The sequence below is a fragment of the Microcebus murinus genome, chromosome 1 (assembly GCF_040939455.1).
Source record: "Microcebus murinus isolate Inina chromosome 1, M.murinus_Inina_mat1.0, whole genome shotgun sequence".
In the NCBI taxonomy this organism is placed as follows: Eukaryota; Metazoa; Chordata; class Mammalia; order Primates; family Cheirogaleidae; genus Microcebus; species Microcebus murinus.
The window spans coordinates 124025296-124047437 of record NC_134104.1 but is presented as its reverse complement, the minus strand read 5'-3'; the positions used below and the strand labels follow the sequence as shown (position 1 = coordinate 124047437).

Sequence of the window (22142 nt, the reverse complement as noted above, 5' to 3'; positions counted from 1 at the left end):
TGAGCTAGGCTGACGCCACAGCACTCACTCTAGCCTGGGCAACAAAGGGAGACTCTGTCTCAAAAACATAAATAAATAAATAAACTGTTTTTCAGAAGTTTTACATTTACAGAAAATTTGGGACAATAGTACAGACAGGTCCCAAATACTCCTAGTTTAACCTACGAATAACATCTTACATTGTTAGAGAATATTTCTTACAATAATGGACCAATATTGACACATTATCATTCATCAAAGTCCGTACTTTATTCAGGTTTCCTTAGTTTTTCTCCAATGTCCTGTTTCTGCTCCAGGAGACCACATTCCATTTAGTCATGTCATAGCTGCTTAAGCTCATCTTGGTTGTGAGAGTTCCTCAGAACTTCATTGTATTTTACAAAGCTAGAGAATGAATATTTTTGATTCCCCCCCCATTCATATGTTGAAATCCTAGCCTGAAATGCGAAATGCATTGGCATTTGGAGGTGGGGTCTTTGGGGGGTGATTGGGTATTAAGGGCAGAGCCCTCATGAATGGGATTAGTGACCTTATGAAAGAGACCCCAGGGGGCCCCCTCAGCCCTTCTCATCTGTGAGGTTTCAGCAACAAGGTCTACCATGAACATGAAGTGGGCCCTAATCAGACACCAAATCTGCCAGCACTTTGATATTGGATTTCCCAGACTCCAGAACTGTGAGAAATAAATTTTTGTTGTTTATAAGCCACCCAGTCTATGTATGGTATTTTGTTCCAGCAGCCCTAATGGACTGAGACAATGACTTACAATTTTAAGGCTTACTGGTCAGATATTTTGTAGAATGTTCCTCCACTGGGATGTGTTTGATGCTTTTCTCAGAATTAGACAAGGGTTATGTCCTTTTGGGAGGAAGACCACAGACAAAAGTACCATTTTCATTACATCATATTAAGGGTATATTCTACCAACGTGACTTATCAGTGTTGATGTTGACCTTGATCACCTGAACAAGGTAGTGTCTGTCAAGTTTCTCCACAAAGTTACTCCTTTCCTCTCCCATTTCCATACTGTGCTCTTTGGATTGAAGTCACTATTCACAACCCACACTTAAGGAGTAGGGAGTTGTGGTGCAGCTCCTTGAGACAGAGAAGCTACATAAATTATTTCCAATTTTTCTGCATGGGACTTTTTTCTCTCCTTCCCCATTTATTTTCTAATTAAGTATTTATTAATGCTTAATTTATTAATACTTAAGTCAAGAGGGACCTGTAGATAGTTATTTTATACTTTGGGTTAAAATCCAACACTACTGTATTTGGTTGCTCAAATTTTTTCAGCTTTGGCCATTAGGAGCTTTTTCAGTTGGTTCCTGCGCCCTTGTTCCTTTGACATACTCCTATCTATACAGGTTTTTTTCCTTTTTATTTGCCGAAATTCCTTAATTTCTAGCATCACAAAATGCTTCAGGCATACTGTGTATTCATCATGTATATTCCTGCCGTAATTCTGGAATGAACCATTTGTCCAAGGATCTTTGATTTCTTTTATGGAAAATAATGCTAGAAACCAAGATCTGGATACTAGGTGTGTTTGTTGTTCCTGTAGTATAATTGTATCTAGGCCTACTCAGGTGACAGAAAAGCAAATATAGATGTGTATGCTAATCTTTGTATATACACATGTATACCCATATTTGTATATGTAGCCATCTCTATCTATATGAAGCCAAATATAAATTCATACTGATGTTTCAAATTCTAATCCATTACTACTGGATCATTCTAATCTCTTCCTGCTATTTTAAAAAGTTATTCCTTTGTATTTCTTACAAATTGTTTTATGTATCAGTAAATAAGATGAATTTTGTTGATCTTGTTATTTATCAGTGAGAGCAAGAATACAGCTCAATATTTTGGTAAGAAAAATTCATAAGAGATGGTGTCTTCTTTAGTCATGACATATATAACAACTGTCTTTTCATGATGTCAGCAGGAATTGATGATCATTCTCTGGGATCCAAGAATTCTTTAAAGTTTAAAAAAATATATGTAACCTTAACACTTGTACCCCCATAATACGCTAAAATAAAAAAAAAGGTAGAATTTTGATTGGCTCTTTCTTCATTGATTAGCTGGAATACTTCTACAAGAGAAATTTCCTCTCATCAACTATTTTGTAACACTAAGGAAGAGCCCATATAAAAAACACAGGATAAATGCTTAATTCTTTTCCTCATTAATTTTAAAATAATGAATTTGTTCCAGAGCATCCTCCAAGGATGACCACTGAGTTATTTTGTTTCTGGGTACTGTTGTGAACTTGAAGCAGCTCTAGAGGCACAAGGAGAATGGAATGGGGGATGGTTGGTGGGGATGGGGAGGTGGGGCAGAGGCCAAGACAATTTGAAAGAGATAGCAAGGTGTGGGGCGGGTCTGGAGGACTTTCATATTCATTCATCCAGAAAAAGCACTGGTCTCAAAAGTATTAATAATTAATTCCTGTACAGACGTTGCCTTGGTTTTGTAGTTTTTCATGTCGCCTTAGAAAGCTGAGTCCATCTTTAAAAGCCTCCTCAAGCAACCAGGAAAGAAAGAACAGCTTGAAGCTCTAAAAAGGGCATGTTTGACTCTAAATCCTTAAAGGTAGCCCATCTAAGAGAGAAACCAAGTCACCATTGGAATGCTAGGGGAGGAGGAAGGCACTGAATCTCCACTCTGGTTGTTTAATAGTCACCTGAAACACATTTTTAAAACTACATATGTCCCCAAACCATCTCCAGACATTCCGATTCTATTGGACTGGGCTTGGACCCTGGAATAGGGAGTTTTTGTAAAGTTTTCATAAGTTTTGTGGAAGGTGACCCTAATGTCAAACCAGGGCAATTTCCAAGGTCCCTAGAACTCTAGCAGGTTAATGGCAATTGTGTCACACCTACAGCCTCATCATCTTGATCCAGGTACCTGATGATAGTAGATGGCATCTCTGCCCTGAAACTCAGAAGACTAAGCTAGGAAAGATTATGCCATATAGGACTATTATGCCCTTGGAGTACTGAGGCCTCAAGAGTGTGGCTCAGTTCAAACCCTTGGGTCTTTAATATAAGACAGAGGTGTGTCCCACCCTGGACTCCAAGAATGGCTACATGTACTTTGTGCCTGGCACTGCTCTAAGTGCCTCCCATCACTCCACATCCAAAATAGGTCTATATCACCTCTAACAGATGAGCAATCACGACCTGAGAAAGTTAAGCAGGTTGTTAAGGACACAAGCTTGTGTCTGAGTGGGTTCTGGTCTTTTTGCCATCATGTGTTGTCACTCACAGGCTGTGCCTTTATACCCAGGCCGTCCAGAAGCTGCCTCTTGCTTTCTCATATATAATATTGATTCCTGGTGTGGAGGCAATCTGCAGGGTGGGGAACACCTGGCCTGGAGTGTCCTGAATCCCTGTTCCTCACCATCAGGCCCTGAATAGCCCCTGCCCTGTGGTAGGGTAATGCAGCTGTCCCCCACCCTCCTTCAAGCTCAAAGGTAAAGTGTGGAAAGCCAAGGGGGCTTCCTCTACTCCCGCTCCTCCTCACTCCCCTTCCGGCGCCACAGGGTTCCACCCACACCCACCGTCCCCCAGAAAATCTCACTGACCCTGTGACTTCTCCATGTGCCACTCTGTGTGCGTCTGACCCACACAAGCAGCTGTCCAGTATCTAAGGCCACCCCATTTCCTGACTAGAACTACACTGTCAATGCCCAGTCCCCTCCTTCATCCCCATCTCGGAAAGCGACACCATTTTCACCTGGGCCAGAGTATCTGAACTAACGCTAGCCCAGCGCTGCCCCCAGCCCCGCACTACCTCAGTCCCCCAGGCCCCTCGAATCCACCATTCAAGAGCCTCCTTACACCATCGTGCCTCCCCATCCCCATGTCGCTAGGGTACCCTTGGTCTCTGAAGCCAACCCTGCCTCATTTCCTCCCTAGTCCAAACCTAGGCTTCCTGTACCACCCAGTCCAGACCAAAGGTAGTTAGTTCGCCAGATGCTGTATTGCCCCTGAGGCTCCCAGGACACTCCTGTAATTAAATCCTGCTCAGGCTACACAAACTTAAGAGCCTCCCAGCTCTCTGCACTATCAGGGACCCGCCCACCGGCTCCAGACTGCGACGCAGGCGCGTATTTACCCGCCTAGCTCCGGGTTCAAGGCGGGGACCACACTTGCAGCCCCGCCCCGCGAGAGGCCCAACCCAGAGGCTGCTTTCGGTTTCCCTAGGGTTCCCGGACCTGAGACAGTTGCCTGGTCTGCAAGCCCCGCCCCGATTGGCTGCCGCTGGTCCCAGTCTCGTCGCTCCGCCCCAACGCGCCTGGGTTCAGCCCCTGAGCCCTTCTGGGATTGGCCCTTGCGGGCCGTCTCGGGCCCGGATTGGTCCGCGGTGAGACCGGCCCGCCTACCCACGTGGCCAACGGGACAGCGCAGGGCAGCGTCCGGCCATGGCCGGGGCCCGCAAGCTGGAGCTGGCCGAGGCCCTGGCGCTGGGGCCTGGCTGGCGGCATGCGTGTCACGCTCTTCTCTACGCTCCAGACCCTGGGATGCTCTTCGGCCGCATCCCACTGCGCTACGCCGTACTGGTGAGGAGGGGCACTGCCGGTCACTCCCCCCTCTCCTGCACCCTCCCTGTGACACTCCTCCGGGGCGTCCCTGCCAATACCCGCTTCCTCCTCCCACAGATGCAGATGCGCTTCGATGGGCGCCTGGGTTTCCCCGGTGGCTTCGTGGACACGCAGGACAGCAGCCTGGAGGACGGGCTGAACCGCGAGTTGCGCGAGGAGCTGGGTGAGGCGGTGGCCGCCTTCCGCGTGGAACGCGCTGACTACCGCAGCTCGCACGCAGGGTCTGGGCCGCGCGTGGTGGCCCACTTCTATGCTAAGCGTCTGACGCTCGAGCAGCTGTTGGCAGTGGAGACTGGCGCTACAAGAGCCAAGGACCATGGGCTGGAGGTGGGGCCAGCCTGGGACACTGTCCTATACCTGATTTCCCCTCCCCCCAACGTTTTCCCTCCCTCTGGTAACCATCCCTGGAGGGAGGTCTTTGCTGCTCTGACCTTAACCTCTTCCTCATTTTCTTCGTTTAGTTGCATCTTGGTCATCTCTAATCTGAATGGTACTGCCAACTTGGGCTCTCTGCAAGGTCTCTCTCCACCCTCCCTTTCCTGGGCTCTGGAGAGAGAGCTTTCTAGAGTATATGCCTCCTACTCTCTCTACTTCTCCCTATTGATAATGTGTTAATGGCCAGGCATCCACCCTGCTCCCTTATTATTGGGCCTCTGTTTTCTTAGGAAGATGTGACCCTAATATTTAACGCTAGGGCAGTAGGGAAACAGATTTTGTGTGAAGGTGGTTCTCAAATTTTGACAAGTATCAGAATCATCTGGGGGTGATTTTTATAACAGTAGCTACCGATACTACCAAAACCATTTGGGGAAGAGGGTGAAAACTGGAAATTTGCATTTTTCAAACGTGTGAAAATAATGCTGATACAGGTAACCTGAATACCACGTTTTGACAACCAGTCCTATAGAGCTATGTATGCATGCTTGAGGCAGGGACCACTAAAGTTTAACAGTAAGCTGAATAGCATATCTTTGGTCATTTGCCTATACTGAGTCACACCCACTAGGCTTAGTGAGGTATGAGCCTTAGGCCTGGTTCTGCTTGATGTTAAAGGATGAGGCATCTGCTCTAAAATATCTGCTGGAGAGAGGATAGAGTTAATGGGATGAACTACCTGTGGTCCCAGTATCTCCTGTCTTCTTCCTTTTACAGGTGCTGGGCCTGGTTCGGGTACCACTGTATACTCTTCGGGATGGTGTGGGAGGCCTGCCCACCTTTCTGGAGAATTCCTTTATTGGTGCTGCCCGGGAGCAGCTACTGGAAGCCCTCCAGGATTTGGGACTGTTGGAATCTGGCTCAGTCTCAGGCCTTAAGATTCCAGCTCGTCACTAGAGGCAACCCTCCGTGGACCCATGGAACCTGAGATAAGGACCTTGGTACTAAAGAGGGAGGGAGGGTAAGGAGAATGTTTTCTCTTCTGGCCTAAGAAATGATAGATGATATTAGATTAAAATAAGGATCAGTGTGTATGGTATGTTTTGAGCAGCGGACCCTCTAACTCAGGGCGTCAGGGGCAAAAATCCACAGCTTCTCCCAGGGGCTCTTACAGATTTTCATAGCCTGCCTCCTCTTTGTATGTTTGCACACACAGCCTGTCATCTTCCCCCCATCAAGTCTTGTTTGTCCAGGAAGTAGCATTTGTCACAATACCCTGCTCCTTGTTGGCAAGGAGCTTCCAAAGCAATAGCAGGTCTCTTCCCACATTCTTCTATGGCTGCTCTCTAAGGTCTAGCCCAGTCTATGTTTGGTGGGGAGGATAGAGAAGCAGAGGACCCTCTTTGCTTTCTGAAACTAGTCATACCCTTGCCTGAGGGTTAACCAAAGCAATTGGCTTCTAAAAGGTGGGAGAGAGTCTCAGCCAATCCCCAATCCTTTTCTTCCCCTGAAACTGGGGAGGAGTGATGAAGTGGCTAGGTCTCCTTAGACTTAGCATGGACCCAAGACCTATGAGTCCTGGTGCCTCTCCTCCAAAACTTTCATCCTGGGACCCCTTAGACTCTGGGGACATCAGAAGAGAACTGACCCAGCCCTGCTGTGCCAGAAAGAGCCTTCCATTATAGAAAGAGACTTATAGCTGGGCCTTGAGGCTCTTCACTTCTTTCAGCAGATATTTATTTTGTACCTATTAAATGCCAGGTACTATTAAAGATACAGAGAGTCTCATAGGCCTTGCTTTCCAAGACTCCAGAGCAGGGGTGAGCAGACATTTTTTAAAAGGGCCAGGGTGTAAACATTTTAGGCTTTGTGGACCACATGAGTTTTTTTTGGCAACTAATAACTGCGGTATCAAGAGCACACAGACAATTCATAAACAAATGAGCGTGGCTGTGTTCCAGTAAAACATCATTTAAAAAAGCAGTTGGCCACCCTCTGGGCCATAGTTTGCCAGTGCCTGTTCTAGAAGGGAAGATAAGATTAATCATTTTAATTGTGATGCCTACTTGTTATTTAAGTGTTAAGAAGGAAATAAACAAGGAACTGATACAGTCTCACGTTGATACTTTTAACTTTTAGATGAGTGGACTAAAGGGCCCTCCATGGGGAATAGTTAAGCTGAAGGATGAAAAGGAACTAGCCAAGTAGGAGTGTGGGAAGAACATCCCAGAAAGAAGCATGTGTCAAGGCCCTGAGGTGGGCAGAATCTTAGCAAAACATCCCAAATCTTAGTGCTTCCAACAAGAAAAATTTCATTGTATTTCAAGGTTTTATGGATGAGAAATTTGCATGGGGCACAGCTGGGTAATTCTATTCTATATGACTCTGATACAGATTGCTAGAAGAGGCCAGATGGTATTGAACTTGTGTACAGGGGCTATCTGGAGTATCCATGAAAGCTCCAGTGACAGGATTGGCCCCTTGGTAGGGATGGATGGAAAGCTGAACTCAAATGGGATCAGAGTTTCCATATTTGGCCTTCCCAACATGGTCATCTTGGTAGATGATTCCAGGTGACTCAAGGCTCCCAGAGAACTCCAGAAGACCAAGGTGGAAAGTACAAGGTTTTTGATTTGGCCTTAGAAATTGTGCTTTTGCCACACTCTCGTGGTCAAGGAAGCCATTTAAGGACACCCAAGATTGAAGGGTAAGGAACTAGACTCCATTTCTTGAGGAGGCATGAGGAGTGGTGAAGAAGACCAGCAAAGAATTGATAGCCAACTTCAACCTAGTGGGGCATGTTCTAGAAATGGGAAGAAGCCAGTGTGATTAGACTACGGCAGGCCAGGGGAGATATAGCTGGAGAGCCAGGCGCGAGCCCAGTGTGACAGGGCCCTACAGGCCATGTGAGGGGCCTGGTATATGTTTCAAGGAAATCAATTCCAGTGTTGTGTGGAACATGGACTGGAGGGGCTAGGAGAGTGAGGAGGAGATATAGGCAGCTGCTACGGTAGCTCACATGGGCGATGGTGATGATCTGGGCTGGGGTGGGGGAGGAGGTAGTGGAGATGGGCAGAGAAGATGTGTTTGAGAGACACTGTGCTGGTGACAGTGATAGGAGCTGCTGATGGAGTTGTTGTGGGAGGAGGGAGGTGAGGAAAAAAGAGGATTAAAAGATGACTTGTAGGTTTTGTGTGAAGGTACAAGTTGTAGATGAAGGGATAGGCTGAGGGGTGGGCGAAAAAGCTTTAGAAGAAAATGGAATCAAGGTAACTATTGGAGCATGTTGAGACATAAATTTGTGAGTCATCTGCACAAAGACAGTCTGAAAACTTTGTTGTACTGGATGAGGTGGTCCATGGAGAGGAAAAAGGAAGAGGGCTGAGGACAATCCCCTTCGAAGTCTACCCTTAAGCTTTGGGTGGAGAAGGAGGGCATGTAGAAGGAGACCAACAGGAGAGAGGATGCTGTTTAAGAAGGTAGACTATGCAGTGTGCTGCTGAGAGTTTCAGTGAAATAAGGCCAGAACTATCTACTTGATTTAGAAGCATGAGGGGTTTGATGAACTTGATGGGAGCAATTTGAGGAAGGGGTGGGTACCAAGGCAGACTGGAGTGGGTTGAGCAAATGGAAAGTGTGGCAGTGGGCAGCCTGAGAAGTTGGCTGTAAAGTGGTGTAGAGTGACAACTAGAGAGGGCTGTGGGGTCAAGGGTGTGTTTGAGGTGGGAGGGTAGAGCACGTGGATGTTGATGGTAACAGTCCAGATGGCGAGTGGAGAGAGCTGGGAGGAGGTGGGGAAAGGAATTCTTGATGGCACAGTTTATGAGAAAGGTGTGATGGGACATCTATGAGGAAGAGAGATAGTCCTGCAGCATAATGGGCTCCAGAAAAGAAAGGATGGGGCAAGTATATAGCATTAGGATGGTTTAAATGAATGGTGGGATGGTAATGAAGTTTGAATGTCTTCTTGGTGAAATGAAGTGAGCACATCAGCTGTATATGAAGTAAACATTCACATTGGTATGGAAAAGCAAGTTGATTAAGGGAAACAGCAGAATGGCAGGGCAAAGCTGAGCTATGACATGGTCAGTTTAGGGTAGTGGATACTCAGTGGTGTGTGTGCATTTGAGGGGGTTGTATACTCACCTGCCTTCCCCTCATCAGGGTTTAGCAGTTGGGTGGAGAGACTCATTGCATATCTGGGTTTTGTCTGAGCGGTATAGAAAAGGGAGACAGTTGCCAGGGAGTTAAGATGACATGCACAGGAGAAATTGTAGTGACACGATGTATACTCTAAGGTTTAATGAGGCTCAGATAGGAAAAGAAGACAGGAGGTGACACTGGAAAGATCTTGATGGGGTAGAAACTCCAACATGGTGAAGAGTTGGGTGGGAAGGTGTATTTTAGCCAGAGAGGAGTGGCTTGCAAATTAAGAGGTGGAGCAATCTCAGGTAGAGGCAGAGGCTGGGCATGAGCTCGGCGGTTAGACATAAAATGATGGAATCTAGGCATAGTGAGGCCAGAGGTCAGGAAGACCATCCAGGTGGGTGATGAAAGAAGAAACCCAGAGATGTTGGGAAGTAGTGGGACCGAGGAGCCAGCATCCTTGGTGAGCAAGAGGAGTGACTAATGGTGACCAGTGGCAGCTGCCAAGAGGAGAAAATGCCCATGACAGGACAGCACCTCCCAGGAGAGGGGATTTTGAAGAAGGGAGGGTGTGTGGTGGTCTAGAAGGTCAACGCAGAGCTATGTGCACCCACTGGCCGTTCTTGGCCTTTGAAGAATGAGATTGGATGGTGGAAGAGTAGCTGTGGAGATTGCATAGATCCTAGAGGGGCTGATTACTCTGCCCTTTTCTCCTAACCTAGCCCTGGCCCCTTTGTCAAACATTATCTAGAATAAACTCTCAGGGTAGGCAGGTGGGTGATAGTGGACATTGGAGTGGCTCCAGGGGCCCAGCCTGTGCCAGCTTCATCCAGGTCCTCTGCCATTGCTGAAGGGAGGCAGGACCCTGAGGCTGAGAGATCAGGGCAGCTCACCCCTGACTGCACCACTGACATACCCTTACCTCAGGGTCCAGTACTAGGCAAATCAGGACCCAGAACTCATCCTGGGATGTCATCTGGGCCAGCCGTGGTTACCATATTAAATTCCTTTTTTTTTTTTTAATATTCTGAAAATGGATGTTGCAAAGGAGCCCATGTCTTTCCTGTGTCATCCCACAAATATACCCTCCAGGTCTTCAGATTACTTCTCAGTGAGGCAGCTTCCAAGTTTTCATTGTTGCAGGGTTCTGGTTTGAGTTAATTTCTCCTACCTAGTACTTACAGTGCCCAGGCAGGCAGGTGGGAGGTGATAGAAGCTGCATTTTTCCTCCTCTCACCTTATGGAGTTTGAGTAAAACCAGGGAGGATGGCCACTTAAACTTTCCTTGGCCTTGTTAAGTCCAATTATCTGGGATGGAAAGAAGTTGGAAGCTCTTTTCAGTCTTTGACCCCCGCCCCCACGAAGTGCTGTGATGAATTTCAGCCAAGCCAAGTACTTGACCTCCTTTTCCTTATCTGGTTGATGAACTGTGATTCCTGTGGTGAGGGTCAAGTGAGGCAGCACTTGGGGTAGGCTTGGAGAGATGCACCCAGCACTATTTAAGTACAGGATGCCATGTTTGCTTCCTGTTTCTTAGCACATTTGTTTCATGGAATGTGAGTGGCCCTGACTACCTCTCCCCATACACATATTTCTCTCTTTTGGCATAATCGAGAGAATGTTCCCAATTCTCAATGTTGCGCTTTTCCCTAAAGTGTGCCACTGCTGGTTCAGAGTAAACACTTTCAGGCTTCACACTGTCCTGAGCCAAGTACTCCTCAGTCCCCCAGTTTCTGCCAAAGCTGCAGCTTTTCGTCTGGAACATTTGAGGACAGAGTGCCTCCTTCCCCACTTACTTGGGCCCAGTGAAACCGACAGGGGGCAAGGAAGAGAGGGGGGAAGGGAGGTTTTCTGTGATATTCAGTTTATTACACAGAAACATTTTTGAAACCCTCTACCTCAAACAGAAAAATGAACAGGAGACAAAGGGCAAAAGTAGAGGGAAAAACTTTTAGACTGTATGCAAATGTTGGATTGTGTCAGAATTTGAGGCAAAGAAAAGACGCTGGACCTTCCACCCTTCTGAAAAGTGCAAAAGTGCTGGAGCTGGGTGGTGTATACTGAACACTCTGAATTCTGAGGTAGAGGAGTATAGGTAGGTCAGAGGAAAAGGGAAACTCCCCCATGGACTTAAGGTCCCAGACCCTACAAAGATAAACCACGTGGCCTTTTCCCTGGTCCCCCACTTCCTTTCTAACTTGGCCAAACATGGCAGTTTGGGCTCCCTCCAAGGGTGGAGGCAGTACCACAAAGGCCAGATGGGCAGAGAGGAAAACTCAAGGTACCTCGTACACTCACAGAGCAACAGCAAAGGGACGTACTGAAGGAAACGCAACACCTAAAGGAAGCTCCTCACCCAGCGGCTCCTAGAGAGAGGGAATGTGTCTGAGCCAACGTGGCTTTGTTTGCACGTGCCCAATGGAAAGGCAAACACTAAAGCGCCAGGTGTTTGTGGGGAGAAAGGTTTATTGTCAGGTGGTCTAAACAAGAAGATAGGAGTAGGACTCAAATCTGTCTTCCCCCTAAGCTGGGGGTTGGGGCAAGTGTTATAGTGAGAGAATAATGATGTGTGATCTGACTGGATCCTGCCATAGGGTGATGCCAAGGCTTGATGTGTTTGGAGCCTGGATCATGCTATACAGTGTCCACTTCTTAATTCACTCCTGGCTCTTTGATCCAAGCACTTAGGTTCCACCTGTGATTGCACTCTGGGTTCATCTGGGCATGCTCAAGGTACATGACCCTCAACCTGGGGGTCCATGGCAACTGAAAAACAACTCCCAACTTTGTTCCATAAAAGTTGAAGCCGAGTGGTCTGAGGTTGTTACTTGAGTCTATGTGTCTAGGCTTTTCCCCACAGTGCCCTGCCCACCCTGATGCACAGACGCAAACCTGAGCTGCCCCATCCCTTCACTGTGGGCATGTTACCCTCCACGAGCATTCTCAGCTGATGCAGTGGCAAAGGATACCCTCCTTCCATGCAGGATGACAACCCCTGGCCAGAGTTTTCAGCAGTTATAAAAGCTCCTGGAGAAACAAGTTCCAGGCAGGACTGTTCTGACCCACAGTCCCAGACCTCCCACCGTCTTCAGGTGTCTCAAACACAGAGCTAGAACATTCACACCATCCTGTTATCCAGCACTAATTTCAGGCTGTGGATGTAGGCAAGAGCCAGGTAAACAGGGAGGGGAGAACAGGTGAAGGATCCCCTGCTTGTTTGTGAGCAAAAGAGCAGAAGAATTGCCTCCAATTAACTTGAGTAAACAGGAAATATCCACATTTCCTCTGTTCCAAAATTACTACCAAATAGAAGAGGATGTGAACACCAGATGTAAATGATTAAGAGCATTCTCTGGAAGGTGTGTTCTGAGGAGCAGAAGCAATATGTGCTCATGGAGTTGAAGCAGAGCATAGACTCTGGAATGAGAAGAAAGACAAGACAGACATGCAGCAACAGCTGGCAGCACCAAGGAGAGGATGTGGGGAGATGGATCTCTCTGTCAGAGGACTTAACATTGCACTAGAAACAGCAAAGAGCATCATCAACTCTGGGAAAAGCTACCTCTGATGTGGAGAGCAGGCTTAAGAAAATCCCCTAGAACCTTAAGAAAAGGACAAACCTAAGCCACCAGAGAGAACATGGTAGATACAGAGATCAGACGACAGAAATCCAGGGTGTGTTTGATTGATAGAAGGGAAATATTAGCAGGCAGAACACATGTTGTAGGAACAACATTTTAGAGGGAACCAAAAGAAAATTTTCTTAAACTGAAAGATACCACACCACAGGCTGGCAGTGCTCACTGTGTTGGGGGTGTGATGGAGGAGGTAAAAACTGAAAAAAAAAAAAAAATCAGTATTTTTCATGTCAAGGACATTTGCAAGGTAGGAGGGTTAGGTCACTGACAATAGTGAAAACTTCGTATCAATCCAAACTGAAATTCAAAAAGCATGGACATTACCCAGGTACTATATCTGGAAAACAATTCATGTAGTTTATTTTTTTTAGTTTTTACTTATTTTTTTTTATTTTTTTTTTTTTAGCAATGCACCACCTGTATCAAAAGTAAAGAACTGATGAAGAGGAAAATTATAAGAAATATGTGGGCTGGTTGTGAGCATGGCTCCTATTATGTACAAATTCAGTGCTATGTAATTGTGTTAATCATGGTTGTCAAACAGTGCTACCAATTGAGAGGAAATATGTGTAATGTAAAACTTAATAGTGTGATTAATATGCTAGTCCCAAATTCTAGATCATTGTAGTAAAAGATAGTATGGAGGAGTGACAAAGAAACAAAAAATGTGCTAATTTTGCTGGGAAAATGAGTCAGTAGTGATTGATTTCTGGAAGTGGTAAGACTGAAATTTTAGTATTTCACAGGAGATGCCAGAGCAATATGATTCTGCCTGAATGTGAATGGATGGGAAAGAATTCCAGGAATTATAGTCAACAAGTAAGGAATCATCATGATATTAATATCAAAATTCAGTGTCAAAGCACTAGAATTCTTTAATTGATCAAGAGATTATCCACAATTATCATATTGCCACCCATTTCAGATTATATATAACATAATCTACTGGAAATGTAGGGAGAAATTAACAGATTAATTTGAGAAAAGTAAAAACACATTTCCTTCAGTCCTTCAACAGATAAAATGCCAAAGTATAAATATGGATATCTAGGATCTAAGTAAAATTAAAATGTCTGTGGTGATGACAATTAACATTTTGGGAGTATGTAGTGTGGCAGGCACTATTTTAAGCTCTTTGTGTATTAACATAGTTGGCACTCACTTTAATTTCTACTAACCCATTCATTGGATGATGAGTGTTTATGTGTTTTGCCTGTCTGATTGCCTCATTGATTTTGGATCAGTCGGGGGGGGGGGCAGAGCTAATTCTGATTCTGCATAACATTCTGAGCTTTTATTGCTTAATCACCATTCATGGAAGTAGTCAGAATGACCGGAATTACATAGCTCAAATGCAGTTCATGTACAAACAAGTTGAAAATTTAGGAATTAAATTCTACTTCAGATGTGAAGAAAAATCATTCTGCTTAATTAAACCACTTCGTTATGAGCATCGATTATAGTCGATAGCCACAGATGAACGTGCACAACCCAGCGTTAACTTAGTCGAGAGCCACAGATGAACGTGCACAGTGACTTTAGCTGACAGCCGTGATAGGACTTTTCTAATTTTTCATTTATCAAAATAAAATTGTGAACATTTAAAAATAATGTAATGAAAACATGTATGTATATGTTACCTATTCTGATTTACATTACAAGTAAAGCTGCCTGTAAAGTAAAACAAGCTTTCAGTGCTCTAAAGCTCTCCTCATCACACAAGAGCAAAACAGATTCGTCGTCAGTGCACAGCACCAACTATTGTGCGGACTATGATTGCCAGCTGTGGGCAAGGTTTTGAAGCTGGTCAGCGCCGTATGGAAGTGGTTAAGACCACCTACTTATATTATGCATGCCATTACATGGGATTGTGGGCTGAGACCCCTGTCACCAAATGTAGGAAGAAATCAAATACAGTTTTGGAAATGCAAACACATTTCTATTTGCTGATGGACATGTATTGTTTATGAAGTTTTTAGTTGTAAGTAACAGAAGATCCAATTTAAACCTTTTTAGCTTATATGTCAGAAACACATGGGTTTTTTAGAGGTATGTGGGTTTCAGCATTATCTGATCCAGAAGTTCTATGATGCAGTTTCTCTCTCACACTGGACTCTAATATATATGGTGAGGGCCCTATCTCAGGCTGCTTCCCCTTATTTGTATCCAAGGGAGAGTCCTTAGCTTTGTACTGATTGGGCCAGGCCTGAACCAATCCCTGTGGTCATAAGAAGGCTATGAGCTGATGGACTTAGGCCTGGGCAACCTAAGGCAGTCACTGTGCCAAGAGGAATAGGATGAAGTGGGGGTGTCGATTCAGTTCAAATTTCATGGCTGCTATTCAATGAGGAGGGAAGAGAACCACAATGTCCAAATCAGTAATAATGGTGCCCTGGGAAGCAGAACACTGTCTTAAAAACTAAGTGCATGATTATTTTGTCAATTAAAGTAAAAGAGGCACAAAATGAAACTTGTATTGTTGTGCTTGATTTCCAACAATTCCCTGGAATTAAAGGATTTATGTGAAGCCGTTCGTCCTCCTTGGCAGCCTCCTCACTTCTACCCCATATTTAATGAAACTGAAGTCAAATGGATTGTGCAGCTTAGATGCCATGGTAACTATATAGACAACATAGTCAATCTTGTGTCCGGAGCTGGTGGTGTTTAGAATGTTTGGGCAGAGATAAAAGGGTCAAATGGCTTGTCCTCTGTCTGGCATAACCGCTCTGCTCTGAGTCAAAGCTGAATAGTCAAGCCTCAAAAGCAGTATCTCAAATGGCCAATTTAAACAAAAAGTCCACTTACAAATTAGGTGGCTCTCCAAAGGGTGTTCTGAAACATTTATTTGCTTAAGTGACCATAAAATTAGTAATATGGTTAGGACTCAAATTAATTGGCTAGCACAGCCTTCCAAATTTATTTCATAGGCTCCACTTGGCCAGAACATGGTTTTTGCATTGATTTGTGTCACCTTTAAAGCCAATATGTTATCAGGCCTTTTACAACTGACAAACCAGCCTTTTATACCATAATTCTTCCTCCTGGGGATCTGAAAGCATGTTATAAACACTGTCCCCCTAGAATCCCATGAGATTTTGTGTGTGTTGACACATGTATATGTAAGTACCATATATGCCCACCTATAAACAGGGAATTGAGTCTACTATGTACAAGATATTTTACCTAAATCATTTTATTTAGTTGCAGTCACTGTATTTGAGTCTCATTGTATAGATGATAAAACTGAGGCTTGGAGAGGTGAAATGATTTTCCAGCAGTCAAAGAGCTGGTAAGTAGCAAAGCCTGAGTTGAGCTCAAGTGTCACTGTCTCACTGCCTCTCTAGGACTTGAGTTGTTATATTTTAATTTGCTCTTAGCTTTGTCTACTTCCCCATCCACCTCTCCTCTGCTGACCTCCATATTCATTGACTCAGTAAATATCTATCAAATACTTTTATATGTCACACGCTGTTTTAGGTGCTAGAGGTACAGCAGTGAACAAAACAGATGAAAATTCTTGCCCTCATGGAGTGTTTAGTTGGATGGTTCCATCGTCCAAATCTTGATCTTCCAGATTTACCCCTAGATATTGTTTTTCTTTTAACCATTCAATGAACTCAAGGCTTCCCCCTAAAATGTTACTTGTCCTGAAATACAACTCTGTATGTCAAATTCTTGAGGATGATGGCAATATTCCTTTATACTTCATATCCAAAACACTCTGCTGCCCTATTGTTTTGGTTTCAGAGAACGTAGCCAATCCCTGCATTGACTCCTTGCCGAGTGGCACATGGATACATGGGTATCGAGGGGCCCAGTGGATCAAGAGATGGGTGTCATCAGTCCACTTTCCAGGGGAGCAGGTTCTTTCTGAGCCTGAGATTTGAAGGCAAAGTTTGTTGAGAAGGCACATATTAGGCAGGGAGAAATGTTGAAGTACTATGCAATTGCAACAAAGGTCAACCCTACAGGGAGTTCTGGAGCTGGAATGGCCTCAGAGTCATCGTCCGTTGGCCTGAGAGGGCCAGGCCTTTGAACTCCTACATCAACAGTTGTTATTAGTAGATGCAGGCTGCCCCTGGGAAGAGAGTGACTCTGGGTGAGGTGGCTCTCTCTAGCCATGGCAATTCCCAGATAGGGTCTCAGCTGAATGCCGGCCATCAACACACCTGGAAACTGGGGGAATGATCGCTCCGGTCTGGAGCGGTGGGTCTGGGCAGCACCGCACAGTCTCCACAACAAGGGGCTTCTCACCTGGAAGCTGAGAGTGACGTCTCTCTCCTCCCTGCCTTCCCCAGCTGGAACCTTCTTACAGGCTCCTCACCTCTAGGTATTACTTCAGCAGGGTTTTGAAGAAACTCAAAAGGCCCTAAAACATGAAACTCAAACCTCAACACTCTTAGACTCATCAAAGACACACTGCAGGAAACCTGGGCAGAACACCTCCCAGGCAAAGCTGTTAGTTTGAGCTACCACTGAGCAAGCCAGCTACTTGACCCTAACCTGGGCTTCCTGTTTTGGCAATACCAGAAACATTTATTTAATTGGCTTCTATTATTATTTAGTTCTTTTTGCTCCTCAGGACTATCATATTGTTTTGTTTGGTTAAAGTTAATGTTTATTCGGCCAAACTAGGCATTGGACCTAAAGCTACACAGATTATTTCATTTAATCCTCAAAACAGCCAAATGAAGTAGGTATCGTTATTATCTCCATTTAATGGATACGGCCATTGTGGGGCACAATGAAGCTGGGGAACTTCCACATGGTCATGCTACTGACCAAGCCGATACAAGAACCCAACTCTGCCTGCCATGCTTGGGCTCCGACCACTGTACTACCTTGCCCCTCCCCCTTTTACATAGTTGTCCTGGGTCTCCTTTAAGTTTATATGTTAAGATATACTCTGAAAAAAAAAAAAAAAAAAAAGATATACTCTGGAATCCTCTATGTCCCACTGATTTCTTGATTGAATCACCAAATAAACATACTGTATTCTAGACAGTGTCCAAGGCACTGGGGCCATCGTACATGAGACAGACACATTCGTTCCTCTCAAAAATTCTCACAGGATAGTGAAGGGCTTCAGAGAAGTAAACTGGCACTCACAAGATAGAGTGATACATTATAAGGTACGGGAAGCCGAGAGTGCTACAGGTGCACATAGGAGGGCTCCTGACCCAGCCATAGGGGGAGGGGAGATGGTCAGTGAAAGCTGGGTGGAAGGGACAGCTAAGCAGAAGCCTAAAGCAACTTTGCAGGTAAATGTGTGTGTGTGTAGAGGGGGAGCACGGAGATGCAAATGCTTGGCAGTGAACTCAAGAATTGAGAAGAGGCCGGGCGCTGTGGCTCACGCCTGTAATCCTAGCTCTTGGGAGGCCGAGGCGGGCGGATTGCTCAAGGTCAGGAGTTCAAAACCAGCCTGAGCAAGAGTGAGACCCCGTCTCTACTATAAATACAAAGAAATTAATTGGCCAACTGATATATATATAAAAAATTAGCCGGGCATGGTGGCGCATGCCTGTAGTCCCAGCTACCGGGGAGGCTGAGGCAGAAGGATCACTCGAGCCCAGGAGTTTGAGGTTGCTGTGAGCTAGGCTGACGCCACGGCACTCACTCTAGCCTGGGCAACAAAGTGAGACTCTGTCTCAAAAAAAAAAAAAAAAAAAAAAAAAAAAAAAAAAAAGAATTGAGAAGAAATTCAGGCTCTCTGGGGTCCCTATTTGAGAGTTTGGGCACAGGAAGGGTGAAGTGAGACTGAGCATGTCACGCACACTTCCCAAGCCACGTTGCAGAGACTGGACTTTACCCCCAAGTGAATTGGGAAGCCACTGAAGGGTGTTGAATAGGGTGATATTGTCAGATTTGCTTTATATTTTGTCGGTAAGTTTTTAGTTTTCTTTTTAACAGCTTCATTGAGGTATAATTTACGTAAATTAAACTGCACATATTTAAAGTATTGACTGTGATAAGTTTTCACGGGTGTATATATAAGTCTGAAACTTCCTTCTCCTGCTTCGTATTGTTAATACACTTTATCTCTTTAAGTTACATTTATTGTATTTATTTTAAGCTCTTGTTCCATAAGTTTTAATCATTTATTGAATTTGTTGGTCCATTTGTTGTCTTTAGGTGGAGAGTTATTTTGCCCTGGGAAATCATGTTCCTGTTTTAATCTATCCTGTCTGGTAATGTGTTTTAAGGAAAAGCTCAATCCCTCCAGGTGGGTTAAAGGACAGAGGCAGGGATAAGCCCCAGAGCTGGATGCTGCCGACACTGCAGAATTCGATCAACTACTATTTTTGGTGCCACTCCACCAGGCAACTCCTGTGGGCAGTAGTCTCCTAGATTAGAATCTGTCTTCCCAGGGAGTTTGAGGGGGGAAGAGGGGAATGAAGGGAAGTTAAATATCAGCTGGTCAGTCCTGTTTTCATCAACTTTCACCCCTGCAGGGCTTCTGCAGTACTTTCCATGCACCCTGACAACACTGGCCGCCTGTGCTGATGCTGCCAGTTTCAAAGGCAAAGGGACAAGTAGTGATCCATTCAGAGCCAGGCCGTAGAGAGGGAAGAGCAGAATTTATTTATTTATTTGAGACAGAATCTCACTCTGTTGCCCAGACTAGAGTGCCGTGGCGTCAACCTAGCTCACGGCAACCTCAAACTCCTGGGCTCAAGCAATCCTTCTGCCTCAGCCTCCCAAATAGCTGGAACTACAGGCATGTGCCACCATCATGCCTGGCTAATTTTTTCTATATATTTTTAGTTGGCCAGCTAATTTCTTTCTATTTTTTAGTAGAGACGGGGTCTCACTCTTGCTCAGGCTGGTCTTGAACTCCTGACCTTGACCGATCCTCCTGCCTCGGCCTCCCAGAGTGCTAGGATTACAGGCGTGAGCCACCGCACCCAGCCCATGGAAGAGCAGAATTTAGAGCCCTTCCTCCACCATCCTCTCTGCCTGCTGTGCCTGCCTGGCTGCCTTCCCAGGCTGTAGCCGCTCATCCCACACACCTGCTCTAGACAGCCTTCCGTCTGCTCAGGGGGTTCTCACCCTTTGAGGATATTATTGATAATTTGCAAGATTGATAAGATGCATGTTTGCATTTGCTTCTATAGCTCTCTATCATAGATTTTGAGGAAGGGGCACAGCACCCCATGCTTGCACACCACCGTGACAGAAATAGGGAGAGGACTGAACATATTCTTTATAGACACACTGCTCATTGTACAGAGATTCAATGGGAGAAAGAGTTTGCTTCTCCCATAGAAAAGTGGTAGGGAGGGTGAGGGCTGTACCAGGAGGCATGGTCAAGGACCAGAACTCTTTAAAGGGAAAGAAAAAATATTAAATGCTAGCCCTCTATTTTCTCCTCTAATTAAACCTAAGTTAAATCTTCTTTTAGGTAATGACTCAGAAACTCTGAAAAGGGTTTAATAATAGCTCTTGATGATTCATATGAATATTTTGCACTGAAGTTGCTTGTCTTGGAGGAATGTTGGTGTGAAACTTTTGCTCCTAGGAAGTACAGGTGAAAGTCTGAGTACTTATTGCTTCGTGAAGTGGTTATGATAATAGTAATTAATAACTATATTTCTCTATGCTCTGCCAAAGAAGTTGGGCACTGCAAAATTACACTCTAGAATAAAGCAATAAATAGGTGAAGTAGCTAGCTAAAGACTTTAATTAAGCTGCTTAAAATAAAGTACTGTTTCATTCTTTTTTAAATCCCAGTGTCTACAAACTTTATAAAATCGTCTTTGAACTAATTGCTTGAGTAGATCCCAAGGATTATAATTTGCAGAAATATATTATTAGATAGAAATAAAACTCCAAGTTTCTAAAACACATTTGATATCAGTGCTTAAGTTTGGGGCCAAAATCTTTCCTAAATGATAGAACTGAGAAAGTTCTCAGCCTGTCAGGCTAGATCTGACCTGCCACCAGCTGGCTGTGTGACTCCAGTCACTTATCTTTCTAGACCTCAGTTTCCTCATTGGTTAAGTGAGTTTGCTGAAATAGATCTCTTAGACCCTTTTCTGCTCTAGAATCTTTATCATCTATAAATACACAAGACCTTCCCTACCCTGAATAAATAATTTTTATGAATTGCCCACATTAACATCATTTTACTGATGTTTTCTCTAATATTTTATTATAAAAATTTTTAAACATATAGAGAATTTGAAACAATTACCCCACCTCAATTCAACCATGATCATTTTACCTGCTCTATCACAGATGTATCCAACTCTTCATTCCTTCATCCATCATATTTTTTGATGAAATTCAAAGTTGCAGATGCAGTATACTTCACTCCTAAATACTTCAGCATGCATATCATCAACTAGAGGTTCAACAATTGTTTATGGTGTTTTATTTGTTTGTTTTTCAGATAAAGCTTATCTACTGTGAATGCACTAATCTTAAGTGCCAAATGCCTTCACTGTGTAACCCAAACCCTTATCAAAATGCAGAGCACTGCCATCACCCCAGAAGATTCCTTCACACACCTTCCCAGTCAATCCCCACTCCCACCACCCCACCCACCCCCACAGATTAGTTTTGGATGTTCTACAACTTCAATAAATGGAGTAATACAGTATGTTCTATTTTGTGCTGGCTTTCACTCAGTGTGCTTTTGACACTCACCCGTGTGGTTGCATGCAATCGGTAGTTCTTTGCTTTTTAGTAACGAGTAAATTCCATGGTATGAAATACCACAGCTTGTTTGCCCATTCCTTCTTGCTGATGGGCACTGGGCTATTCTAGTGTTCTCTTCACTTTTGTGAAATCTAAACTTTTTTTTTTTTTTTTTTTTTTTGAGACAGAGTCTCACTCTGTTGCCCAGGCTAGAGTGCAGTGGTGTCAGCCTAGCTCACAGCAACCTCAAACTCCTGGGCTCAAGTGATCATCCTGCCTCAGCCTTCCAAGTAGCTGGGACTACAGGCATGCGCCACCATGCCCGGCTAATTTTTTCTATGTATTTTAGTTGGCCAATTAATTTTATTTCAATTTTTAGTAGAGACCGGGTCTCTAAGGCTGGTTTCAAACTCCTGACCTTGAGCTATTCACCCACCTCAGCCTCCCAGAGTGCTAGGATTATAGGCGTGACCCACTGTGCCTGGCCAAAATCTACCCTTTTGATACACTGCATGCTTCAGCAGATCCATCCCTGTAATGTTATGTGTAAAGAGTCCTTTGCTCTCAAACCCAAGTTTCCCAGGGGCTGAGGCCAGCCCTTTCTGAGGAGTGACTCACATGCTGGTGAGCTTTGAAAGGGATGCAGATGGCAGTATTGCCGATGCCATCAGTTCCCAGGGCAGCTGGGCAAGATTGGGGCAGCTGAGGCCTGGAGTCCCGTAGAC

The 22142-nt window shown here is 44.8% G+C and overlaps 1 protein-coding gene and 1 long non-coding RNA gene across 2 annotated transcripts; both read left to right on the top strand.

Annotated features, from left to right (window-relative positions):
* Positions 1-4385: 4385 nt before the first annotated feature.
* Positions 4386-7107, top strand: NUDT16 (nudix hydrolase 16). Its single transcript, XM_012766893.3, has 3 exons — positions 4386-4576; positions 4676-4945; positions 5771-7107. The coding sequence occupies exons 1-3, from the start codon at positions 4439-4441 to the stop codon at positions 5948-5950; spliced, it is 588 nt and encodes a 195-aa protein (XP_012622347.1). The 5' UTR covers positions 4386-4438; the 3' UTR covers positions 5951-7107.
* An 11360-nt stretch (positions 7108-18467) lies between these two features.
* LOC109730898 (uncharacterized) lies at positions 18468-21379 on the top strand. Its single transcript, XR_002224032.2, has 2 exons — positions 18468-19000; positions 21170-21379. It is a non-coding gene; the product is annotated as an uncharacterized LOC109730898 (long non-coding RNA).
* Positions 21380-22142: the final 763 nt, after the last annotated feature.

Bases quoted from the DNA above. Each gene is read 5' to 3' on its own strand.
- NUDT16 (XM_012766893.3), top strand. From the start codon at position 4,439: ATGGCCGGGGCCCGCAAGCTGGAGCTGGCCGAGGCCCTGGCGCTGGGG. The intron at 4,577-4,675 runs GTGAGGAGGGGC...CTCCTCCCACAG, and splicing joins CACTGCGCTACGCCGTACTG to ATGCAGATGCGCTTCGATGG. The intron at 4,946-5,770 runs GTGGGGCCAGCC...TTCCTTTTACAG, and splicing joins CCAAGGACCATGGGCTGGAG to GTGCTGGGCCTGGTTCGGGT.